General features: G+C 30.2%; 1 protein-coding gene across 1 annotated transcript; it reads left to right on the top strand.

Moving 5' to 3' along the window:
• The first annotated feature begins 9,306 nt into the window (after window positions 1–9,306).
• On the top strand, window positions 9,307–10,923 carry LOC145604203 (auxin-induced protein 22D-like). Its single transcript, XM_081660145.1, has 2 exons — window positions 9,307–9,994; window positions 10,121–10,923. Exons 1-2 carry the CDS (start codon window positions 9,774–9,776, stop codon window positions 10,494–10,496), a joined length of 597 nt encoding a protein of 198 aa, XP_081516271.1. The 5' UTR covers window positions 9,307–9,773; the 3' UTR covers window positions 10,497–10,923.
• The last annotated feature ends 348 nt before the right edge of the window (window positions 10,924–11,271 follow it).

Genomic DNA, 11,271 nt, shown 5'->3' with positions numbered 1-11,271 from the left:
GTTTTCCTTTTGCTCCATAAGATCATGTGATCGATTTCTCCTTTATATTCGTGGCTCTCTAAAAACCAAAAAATAATTTAGTGATGAATTAGGCAAATTGGATTATTTTGATATAGCTAATATTAAAAAGTTTTTTTCAACAATAATAGGTTAAATTGAGCAACAAAACAATTAAGCTATGTTGAAAAAATGATCAACAAGCTAAGAATAAATTAAGTTTGATAAATAAACAATAATGATCGAGTTACTTTTCAGCAAAAATATGTTTTTGCATCCAACTGAAGTTTAATTTGATGAAAAAGTATAAGCTAATTAAGCAAATTGGATTATAGCTTGGTAAAAAACATAGCTATACATCATGTCTTGTGAGTATAGTAAAAGACTTAATTAGAAACACGGTATTTTCAAGATAACAATACACTACGCAACGACAATTCAAATCTTTAAATATATGTTGTCTCCTCTTGACATACTGAATAAAGTATCATATTGTATAAGATGATAATAATCAAAGATGAATACACTAAGCAACTTGTTCATAATCAAAGATGATTAAATTAAATTAGCTAGACTAAATCTTTGGAGGATGAAATAAGCAATTTTTGCTTTTTAAAAATGATAACATAAGCAACATGAGATTGTCTTTAGATTGCAAGATGCTACCACCAATGCCTTTCTCAAATCATGTTATATAGTAGTACAATTTGATTATATCAAAAGCCCAATATAACATAAGAAAATGAAATAGAAGTACTATATATCTATGATATAAATGTAAGTTAGATTGATCATCTCAATGACATAACAAATGACCAATCAAAGTCCATGACACGTGGTGGTTGGCCATGCATATATAAAGAACATAGCATAGCTTAGGGATACATGAATGGCTAATAAGGCCATATAACATAATATACCATCAATAATCCATCTTTTTCATTAGATAAAAATAAAAATAAAAATAAAAATAGAGTAGGAACATTGTTAGGGCCTTCCCATATGGGCTGTGGGCCTATGACCCATAATTTTCTTCAAAGAGTCCAAGAACTTGTTGGGCCCACTATCCCACGTGTGGAAAGTTCCCACATCTCACTTTCATCATTTATTACTCCACACGTACGTGTTGTTTACAACAACACTGACATTGATGGTCGATCAGCATGGATCATCTTATTCACTTTGGTTTTTATATTATGGAAAATATACTATTTTAAAAAATGGACTTCTACACTACGTACCCATTACACTACATTTCTCGTTTTTTTTTTTAAATTACATTATTACTTTCGACTGAGTTAATCTATAAAAAAAAATTGGTTCGATAAGGCCCTTTTCTTTTACCTGCTATCAAAATAAAAATATCTAAAAATCACTTTATATGAAGGTTCAAATCGAACAAAAAGGCCAAAGGTGTAGTACATGATGGGTTAGTCTTTTTGTACATGTACATGAACATGAGATAGAAAAGAGAATAAAAAAAGTACTCCGTAACTGAAATACATATTAAAAGAGGTTTCACACTAACTTAAAAAAAACGCCCTAAACTGATATTTGAGTAAGGGGGAGAAAGTAATAATGTAACATAGGAGTATTTTACTTTTGTTCAGTTTTATTAGTAACAGTTTAACCAAAAACGCTCATACAACAATGTTTATTACAGAATACAATAGTGTTTATTACAGAGAAGTTACTATCGAAAAAGGCTAGCCTGCCTGCCCTCCAATATATAGCCTTTTATTTAGTTTAAATTTCTGAACATGGTTTGTCTCAACTTTTTAGCTCCATTCAACTATGATTGAGCATAAAATACAGACAAGTCTTGGCTTTTTGCTTCCAATAAGAATAAGGAATAGCTTTAATCCTTTTTTTTACCAAAAAGTGGCTTTCAAATTATGTACTTTAGTCCTTCTCATTGCGGTCTTTATTTCCATTAAGTTTTGTAGGCCTTTAATTTATTGAATAGATTTATCACATATTACCCAAATACTAATGGATAATGTGATTGTCACTACATATATTACCCTGTTTTTGGACACATATGCATGTGTTTTAGTGCCTCAATGTCTCTTCATCGATACAACCTTATTCAAGAAGATCTATCTAACATTCTAACAATTTTGTGTTATTTATTTACATTTTTAAGTCGATAACTAAATAACTGATGTGCAAACGTTAACTTGCAAAAATATGATTATGGAGATAATAATATCGAATACTATTAAATTGGTCATTTTTTTTTTTTTTTGTTAACCTAATGTCTATGTATGAATAGTTTGGTTGAAAACATTACTCTAAAACTTGAACAGTGCTTGAATCGGAAAAAAGAGTGAAATAGTTTCATTATGGTAAATAAGGGGTTAATTTTACAAGAAAAAAAATTACAAATAGATATAATAAGGACGACATCCTACCCCATTACTTACAATGCAGATTTGTGCACCTACTTCAAAAGCCGAACATAATTATAAATTTCTATTATTATTATTATTATTATTATTATTATTATTATTATTATTGTGGAACTATGAACATTTCATGTATTAAAATCTATCAACCTTGTCTAAAATGTGTCTTATATTAAACATGAATTTAATTCACTTTGTTGCTTGCAAGTCGTGACATATGGGGTACTACAAGTATAAGCTTTTTAATTTTCAGTTTTCACAACTGCAAAACGTGTATGTACATGATCATCTTGGGTACGAATGAGTAGTTACTCTCATTAGCACCAAATTTATTCCCTAGCAAGATCAAGAACATACATGTGCTAATGTAGTATACAGTGCATTACATATTAAATTTCCCTTTCACATAAATGTACTCGTTAATTCCCCCTAAAAGTAAACCCTAGTACAATATACAAAGTAAAAACTAGGCCGTAGAAGGGGGAGTGCAAAGAGCCCCCTTGCACAGGGCCCCCAATTTTTGGAGGGCCCATTTTTCCCCTATTTTTTTTTAAAATAAAAGATATATTAGCAAAAGTCTTGTTGTTAACGCCCTACGTTTAGCATATTAACATTTTCCAATTCCCACGCTATTTTTCCTCTCTTAATTCAAGTTACAAAATTAAATTCTACAACTTTCTATATTCTTTCATCAATTTAAATTAGTATTAACATAATAATTACCTGAATACAATTTCATGGAAAATGGTATTGTCTATTTCTCTGTTTAAGAATTCTCAATGGAAAAAAAAAAAATTCAACCAAACTCAAACGATTCTTCAACCGTAATATTGGCAATGAGCAATTTTTTTTTTTTTTTTTTTATTGGAAGGTTATACTTCAATTCGTGTGTGTATATATATATATATAGGAGAATTTTTCTTATGTGAGAATTTTCCTTATGTGAGAACACTCTTTATGTTCTAAATTTTTACTCGTATGTTCTAAATTTTAAATCTAATGTTCTAAATTTTTCCTTAGGTGTTCTAAATTAAATCAAATGTTCTAATTTAGTACTCACATGTTCTAAACCATAAATTAGTTAAGTTTAATATCATAAATTTGAAATAACTTGTTCCAAAATTTTAACTTATATGTTCTAAATTTTAAAATGTGTGTTCTAAGATTTTTAATTATATGTTCCAGATTTTAAAGCGTATGTTCTATTTTTTTTACTCATATGTTCTAAATTTTTTACTCACACTTTCTATATTCTATATCAGTTTGTTCTAAATTTTTATTCACATGTTCATAATCTTAAATCAGATGTTCTAAATTTTACTCATATGTTCAAAATTTCATAAAGTATATTTTATAAATTTTTAATCACTTGTTCTAATTCTTAAATCAAATGTTCTAAACATATTACTCACATAGATGTTCTAAATTATTACTTAGATGTTCTAAATTTTAATTTCAGACACATGTTCTAAATTTTTATTCGTATGTTCTAAACTTTTACTCACATGTTCTAAATTTAAAATCAATTCTCATATAAGTATGAATTCTCACATATGAACCTATTCTCACCGGATCCCTCCCCTATATATATATATATATATATATTATATACACACTTATCTTCAACCATCTAATTCTCAAATCATACATAATTAAACAAAAAATGAATTGGGAATTAAATACATAACTCTTGTGGTCAAATCAGTCGTATTGCTTTGTGAATTATTGATTAAATGATTCCTCCTTTTGCCAACCTGCGTTTGATTTAAGGTAAATTTTTTTTTAAGTTTTTTAATTTTATTTTAATTTCTTTAATTTTTCTAGTTTTGATAATGTCAATTAATTTATTTAATTATTATGTCTAAATGTATTAGTTTTAAATTAATGGTGTAATTGTTGTCACTAAAGGGTTTTTTTTTTTTTTTTGTACTTTTTTGTATTTGTGAAAGTTGAAATCTTTAAAACCTAATCAAAATGACGAGAATTAAATAAGTACAATATAGGGAAATTTGATTTCGGGTAGTTGAATATATAATTGTTATACAAAAGCAATTTCATTTGTAATTTATAGGAAAGTTGTGTGTTGCCTATATTAAAAATAAAATTATTAAGGCCCCATTTTAATATTAGAACAGGGCCCCTAAAATCATTGCTACGGCCCTGGTAAAAACAATACAATAAAATCTATATTAGGTGTGATAAATGTGTTTATTACTTTATTAAGTATTTAAGTTATTATAATATGACTATTCAAAAAAAAGTTAATATAATATTTGCTCTAAAAAACCAAATTATAAGGTGTAATACAAAAACAAATTGCAATTTCTCTATTTTTTTTTTTTTTTGATGTTCTAGAAGCATTGAGGGCATGGACATAGGGATTTGATTCAAGCAGTAAATTCCATTTACTTTTCCCCAATTTATGTCCTTGTTTTTGCTTACTTGTCTCCATTTTCATAGCACGTCTTTAGACCTCTTTTTTTCAAGTCAAAAATTACCTTCTCTCTCATTTTGTCTTCCTTATTTTGCGTAATTTTCTTTGTAACGTTTTTTCTTCTCTTTTTGTTGGGCCCTAAGATAATGTCTCACTTCCATTAGAACTATGACCAAATTCAGTTTTTGATAGGTCATAGGTGCATGCATAATCGTTACTATATGTCGTTTTTTAAGCATAATTGCTACTATATGATTCTCTTTATCCTAAAAAAATCACATTATAAAATAAGCATTCATAAGTTATATCTTAAGGAGAAAATATTTAAAAATTTTGTTTGTTATATTTATCATATTGTAAGGCTTTAATGTTTTCAATTGTATGTCAATACACTTTTCTTCACACATGTATTCAGCACACTCGAATATATGAAGTGTAATAGAATTAACAATTATTCTTTATCCTTCGTATTATGTAAAACTACACTCCAAATTAAATTTAACCAAAAAATCACTATTGATCAAAGCACTTCAGTGTAAATCATATATTCATATATATATATATATATCAAACATTATTAATGCAACTTCATTTTACTAGCTCAAAGCTAATATTAATAATCATACGTACCAAAACTATAATAGAGTACCTTATTACTCAAATATCCACATGTTATGTCTAGATCTTCATGTTACTAATTAAATTAACAAAAAAAATGTTTAATCAGAAAATTAGAAAGAGAAAATAATCATTTTTACGGTTGGATTTACGGAATAGAAGATGGGTCCAAAAAGGACGTACGGTCAAGACGAGGGTGATGGCAGGCTTGGGAACATTAGCAATAATATTGAAAGAAACTTTAGGGAACATCATATTATGCTTCCAAAACTATGTGGGGGCTCCATTTTTGGTGGGAATTTACATATAAAGTACCATTGACATTAAAAAAAAAAAAAAAAATTGCACTTTGAATTTTCAAAAATTCTTGCAGTATTTAATCAAATCAATATCAGAATTATAAAGAACAAATGTAGTTGAGCAATAATGTTTTTTTACATAAGAAATTGAATATGTAAATAAAATTGAGAGCATATAATCTTTGCAAAAAATCATGTGTAATGATCTGAATTTTGTAACTTTTAATGTAGTCTAATTTGATTTGATCTTTTTTTGTTAGTCTAATTTGACTGAATATTTGTTTTATTTGAGTGTTGATACATAAACACGTCATAACTGGAGTAATATATATACAATCGTCATGCTAAAATATAAGGAAAACCCTAAATTGATAATTAATTTAATCTTAATCTAAATTTCAATCACCTAACATTATATTATTCATAAAAAAAATTTCACAAAATATTTTATGTTTCAACAAAAAAATATAATTACCCTTTGTACTAAAAAAAATGTGCCTATATTTTCCCTTTTATAAAACTATAAATATAAAAACATTACTTTCAATACAATCAAAGACAAGTATGGGAATTGAATTAAAAAGAAAATATATAAGTATGGGAAAATAAAGGCCAAAAACTTAATATAATAATAATAATAATAAAAAAAAAAAAAAAAAAAAAAGTGGACCTCAATTGTTTTGTGGTTTTAGTTTTAGCACCATAGAATAAGATTTTATATATTCAGCATTTTTCTTTTTCTTTTTGAGTATAAAAATATTCATGAAATATTAATAAGACATATCTTTTGAAGTCTAAGACAATGACACCTCAAACATGTCCGATCAATTACAATTGCTTATCTAATCTTCTTTAGCCCATGTTTACATATCTATTTATGAATGTGCACAAGCCCTATGTGGGTAACACCCCTAAAAGTTGTGTTAGGATTATAATAGACAATCTTGGTTTGCATTTACTTGCCTTTTCTTGGTCTCCCATACCAACTTGTACGTTGCTCCATTTTTTTGAATTTAAAGGTGCTTCCATATGAACATTTGGTGGAATTTCCATATTACTATTATGTACGGATTAATTAGAGATGACTTTGTTGACTTGTATGTACTAGAATCGATCTACTTTTTTTTGCGTGATTAAGATTGTCGTTACAAAATTTTTAAGGTTTTCGAGAATCAACTTTAACCAATACTTATCAAACCCTTTCTCCGATCTCCCATTTTTAAGTTAAAATAATTCACAATGATCATTCGGTTACATATGAAAGAGGTTTTCGTCCCCGTCTCATTCAACGTAAGGATACAAAAAGTTGGGCACCATGCATGAGTAGCGAAACTACATAATAGTAAGTACATGTCAATGTGTCACGATATTTCGTAATCAAGTAGTAAATGGTACGTCGCTGGCAAGGTGGAACATGTCTCATGACTCTCATCCTCAAGTTTGAACTTGTACAGATATTGTGAGAAATATCTGCCAAAAAACATCACAGCCAAAAATAAGAGATCACAGCTAATTATGTGTAACCCCAAACCATAATTTTTTTGTCCCTAGGAAAATTCATTTTAATTAAATTAATCACCAATCTTCTTGATAAGATTTTAATTTTTACATATTTGACAAAAAAATAAAGTATTAATCATCATTATCTTGATAATTATAAGATTTTGTTGCTGGGAAATCAAATATATGTATGGCAGGAAAACTTAGGATCAATAAATGTGATGCTTTCTGCTTCTTCAGCAATAAGAATAAGACTTATTAGTATTATTAAATTTTATTCCACTTGCAATTAATTAATAATTAAGAATATTAAGCAAAATCTTAAGGTAAAGATTAGCAACTTGCTAATCTGGGACAACAAAACTGATTTTGATGGAAGAATTTCCAGCTACAATCCTGGATGATAATCTTTAATGTACGTATCTTCTTCGTCGAATCAATGAAAAGAACCATTTACGCGCTTTTAAGCCACAAATCAATCTGAAAATCTGGGTAGAGAAACTTCAACATCAAGATATAATTAGCAAAAGGATGTTGAAAGAAGGGTAGTTGCCCGTGAAAATCTCAGCATTTGTTGTGACAAGTACCAGCAATAATCATATAAGAAAAATGTAGTGGCAAATCTTTATTAGTAGAAAATGTGCACAATAGTTGATTTTCAGGGATTTATTACATTGCAGCCTGATCTAGGACCACAACAGATTGATCACATATGAACAAGATTCACTAAAATAAAATTTTGGAAACTACTAAAAAATCACAACTTTTTGGAAAGTTTTCACAGTTTTAGCCAATGAAAAAGTCGTTTCATGTTAATAATTAAGTCGGGTAGGGTCTTGTTCAGGTAATGAGTAACGTAATTTGGTAATCAGTTCGGTTTAACTCTATTTGTAATTTAACTATTTAAAACACATGAGTAACTAAAATCAGCTCGTTCAGGTCGGTTCAAAATCAGATTATATACCATCATGTCAAGCCCAATAGTCACACCCTTAGGAGTGATAGTTTATCAGCTCAACTGCTCAACTACATAATCTAAAATCCAAGATTTACAATAGTTTTATATAGTAAGAGTATCAGATTCCGAAACTTCCGAAAATGACATGTCGAGTTCTAGCTTGGTCCAACGCAGAATATCGTTACAGGCCTTTCAGGATATGACAGTTTAATATGTTAAGAACTAGAGGTCTAGAGCAGTTACTAAAATATCAGTAAGTTATAACTAGTTATGAGTCATATATACAACTTCCACTAGGAAAGAAAAGGGGATTATGCAGATGAAACTTCCTATATCAAATAATTATCTCAAAACTTTTATACTAGTAATAGTATAATTGAAGGCACCTGAAACTGAAAATCTTGCAAATTTAGCAGAATGAAACATGAGAAAGTTCGTAGGAACCTTCTTTATACATTTGGCTAATAATTAACGAAATTGATTGAATTCAAAAAGATGTTCAACAAAAGGGTGCTAAGCAAATTTGACTGGAATTCACCCAGAAACAGGAATTAAAACACAGGTTCAATGAGTTAAATAACAGACTAACATATAACAGTAGAATATGATAATAATTGAGACTGCAATAATAAGTCAAAGTCTAAAATGTCTGATGAGTTAGCAAACTGCAATAAATTAGGGTATCACCTAAACTGAAACCCCACATGTCAAGGGCAAAACAAGAAAAATCAATAATCAATAGTATTACCCAAAGAAGAGGTCCCTTAATATAAACATAACCTCTAAACCACATGGTCATGCTCTCAACATTGGTATGCAATTGCAACATCCATCATCATCCATGTGGGGACTTTGATCACATGGTGAGCAAGGTCTCGGTGTCTCTCTCCTCGTGATCCAACGGCTCTAAAATCGAATCAAGGATCCATATCGCCCGTTGATTCGAAACTGGGTCCACAGTCTTCTAGACTAATTGGGTTGTTCTTTGTCCCTCCACTGTCTCCTCACCACAATGCAATATCCCAACACCCATTAGCTGTTTTATATTGTGCCCATAAACAAAGGTAAACACAAAAGAAGACCCTTAACCATAAACTAAACCCCACAGGACTAAAGATCATATAACACTGCTTGTGCTTTGGGTTTGGGTCATCCATCTAAGGGTCTTCCCCACCGACCCTTGTGATCAGACGGTCCACACGAGGCGCGTGGCCCCGGATTAGCTTTTCTAGTGTGGATGGCTAAATAAATAATTCCCCTTAGAAAGCAGAATAAATTCCGACTTAGATGTGTGTTTTATTCTGTCTCCCTTGCCTAATCAATCTCTTTTATATAATAGTATTCCTCCTCTTCCTATCTCCTCATCACAACTCAGCACATATTTCATTCTCTCAAGCTTTGAAATAGCCTAAAGGAGTTTTCTTCTCTGATCATTAGCAACTGTCATATTCATATTGATCAAACAGTTCATCAACCAACAAACCAAACTCGGAGTCTTTCGTTTCTCTAACAAGGATTGATCTGATTTTAGTTCTAAGAATATCATCGATCAAGAAACAATGGCAAGGTCTGAGACATACGAAAACGACCTCCATCTCGAAGCAACTGAGCTCAGGTTAGGATTACCAGGGAGCAAAGAGCCTGAAAATCAATCTAACTCTAATAATGTGGCTAGAAGTATCAAGAGATCATCACCTGATCAACTTCCTGCGGATTCCTCTTCAACAAACAATTCTAGTGTTTCTGATGCTAGAAATGAAGATTGCCCCCCTCCTTCCAAGTAAGTTCTGATTCATAAATCATACCTAAAAAAAAAATAACAAAATGCAGACTAATAATCAATCAAACAATAATAATAACACGAAATGAATCGAAAACTAAACGTGTTTCATCATAAAATTTGCAGGGCACAAATTGTTGGATGGCCACCAATCCGTTCATACAGAAAGAACACCCTTCAGACCAAGAAAAGCGAGTCTGATGCATCCGGGATGTTTGTGAAAGTAAGCATGGATGGAGCTCCATACCTGAGGAAGATTGACCTGAAGATGTACCAGAGTTATCCAGAGCTGTTAAAGGCTATGGAAAGTATGTTCAAGATCTGTATCGGACAATACTCTGAAAGAGACGGATATAATGGATCCGATGTAGCACCCACCTACGAAGACAAGGACGGTGACTGGATGCTGGTTGGAGATGTACCATGGGAGATGTTCATCACCTCCTGCAAAAGGCTTCGGATCATGAAATCTTCAGAAGCGAAGGGACTTGGATGTCTATAAAAAAAAAACAAATACATGAGCAGATTATCAATCTTTAAAACTCACAACATATAGAATCAGCAGATTATCAAACAAACAAAAAAAAGCTTCTGCTCGAGGTTTTTTTTTTTTTACTTTGTGTCTTTCTGAAAGAGAGGCTTAGGAACACATACAGGGAATTGTCAGATCAGATTTTTCTTCTTATTTTTTTTCTTCCCTTTTTTTTTTTCATTTTGTTTTCTATTTTGGTTTCTTGTGACCTTCTTGGATGGTTTTGAGTTTCATTCTGGTTTTGCAGCAACAAACTGATAACAAAAGTCAAAACCTGTACTGTTTTTTATACTTTGGATATATATGTATTTGCCTAAGATTCAATTGTACAAATGCAAGAAATATAGATATGACAGAAAAAAGCCAAAAGTAACAATGACATTGTTGACATGATATATACTCTTTATGTTCTAAAGTGTTCCTCCATTTCCTATAGCAATACTTGCATTTCAGAATTCAGATATCCTCAGAATTTACTTTCTTTGATTTTCGCAGAAACAAAATTATTTCAACAAATTAAGATCCAGCACCTGAAAAGTTTAAACTTTCTAATATTAAAAAGCAACCATGTCATGAACATCATCTCACAGAAAAAGGAAACATGAGATTGAAGAAAATTTAGCTAAATTTGGCGACAACACAGATATATTTGGAAGTCGGAAACAAATCCATAGAATCATATCCCAAATGTTCGTTGAGTTCAGACATCTGTAGAGGCAAGGGTTTTTTAAATTAATCATAGTAA

This window comes from Chenopodium album, chromosome 2 (genome assembly GCF_948465745.1).
Source record: "Chenopodium album chromosome 2, dcCheAlbu1.1, whole genome shotgun sequence".
Taxonomy (NCBI): Eukaryota; Viridiplantae; Streptophyta; class Magnoliopsida; order Caryophyllales; family Amaranthaceae; genus Chenopodium; species Chenopodium album.
Note: the sequence above shows the minus strand (reverse complement) of the source record. Positions and strands in the feature narration are given on the sequence as shown.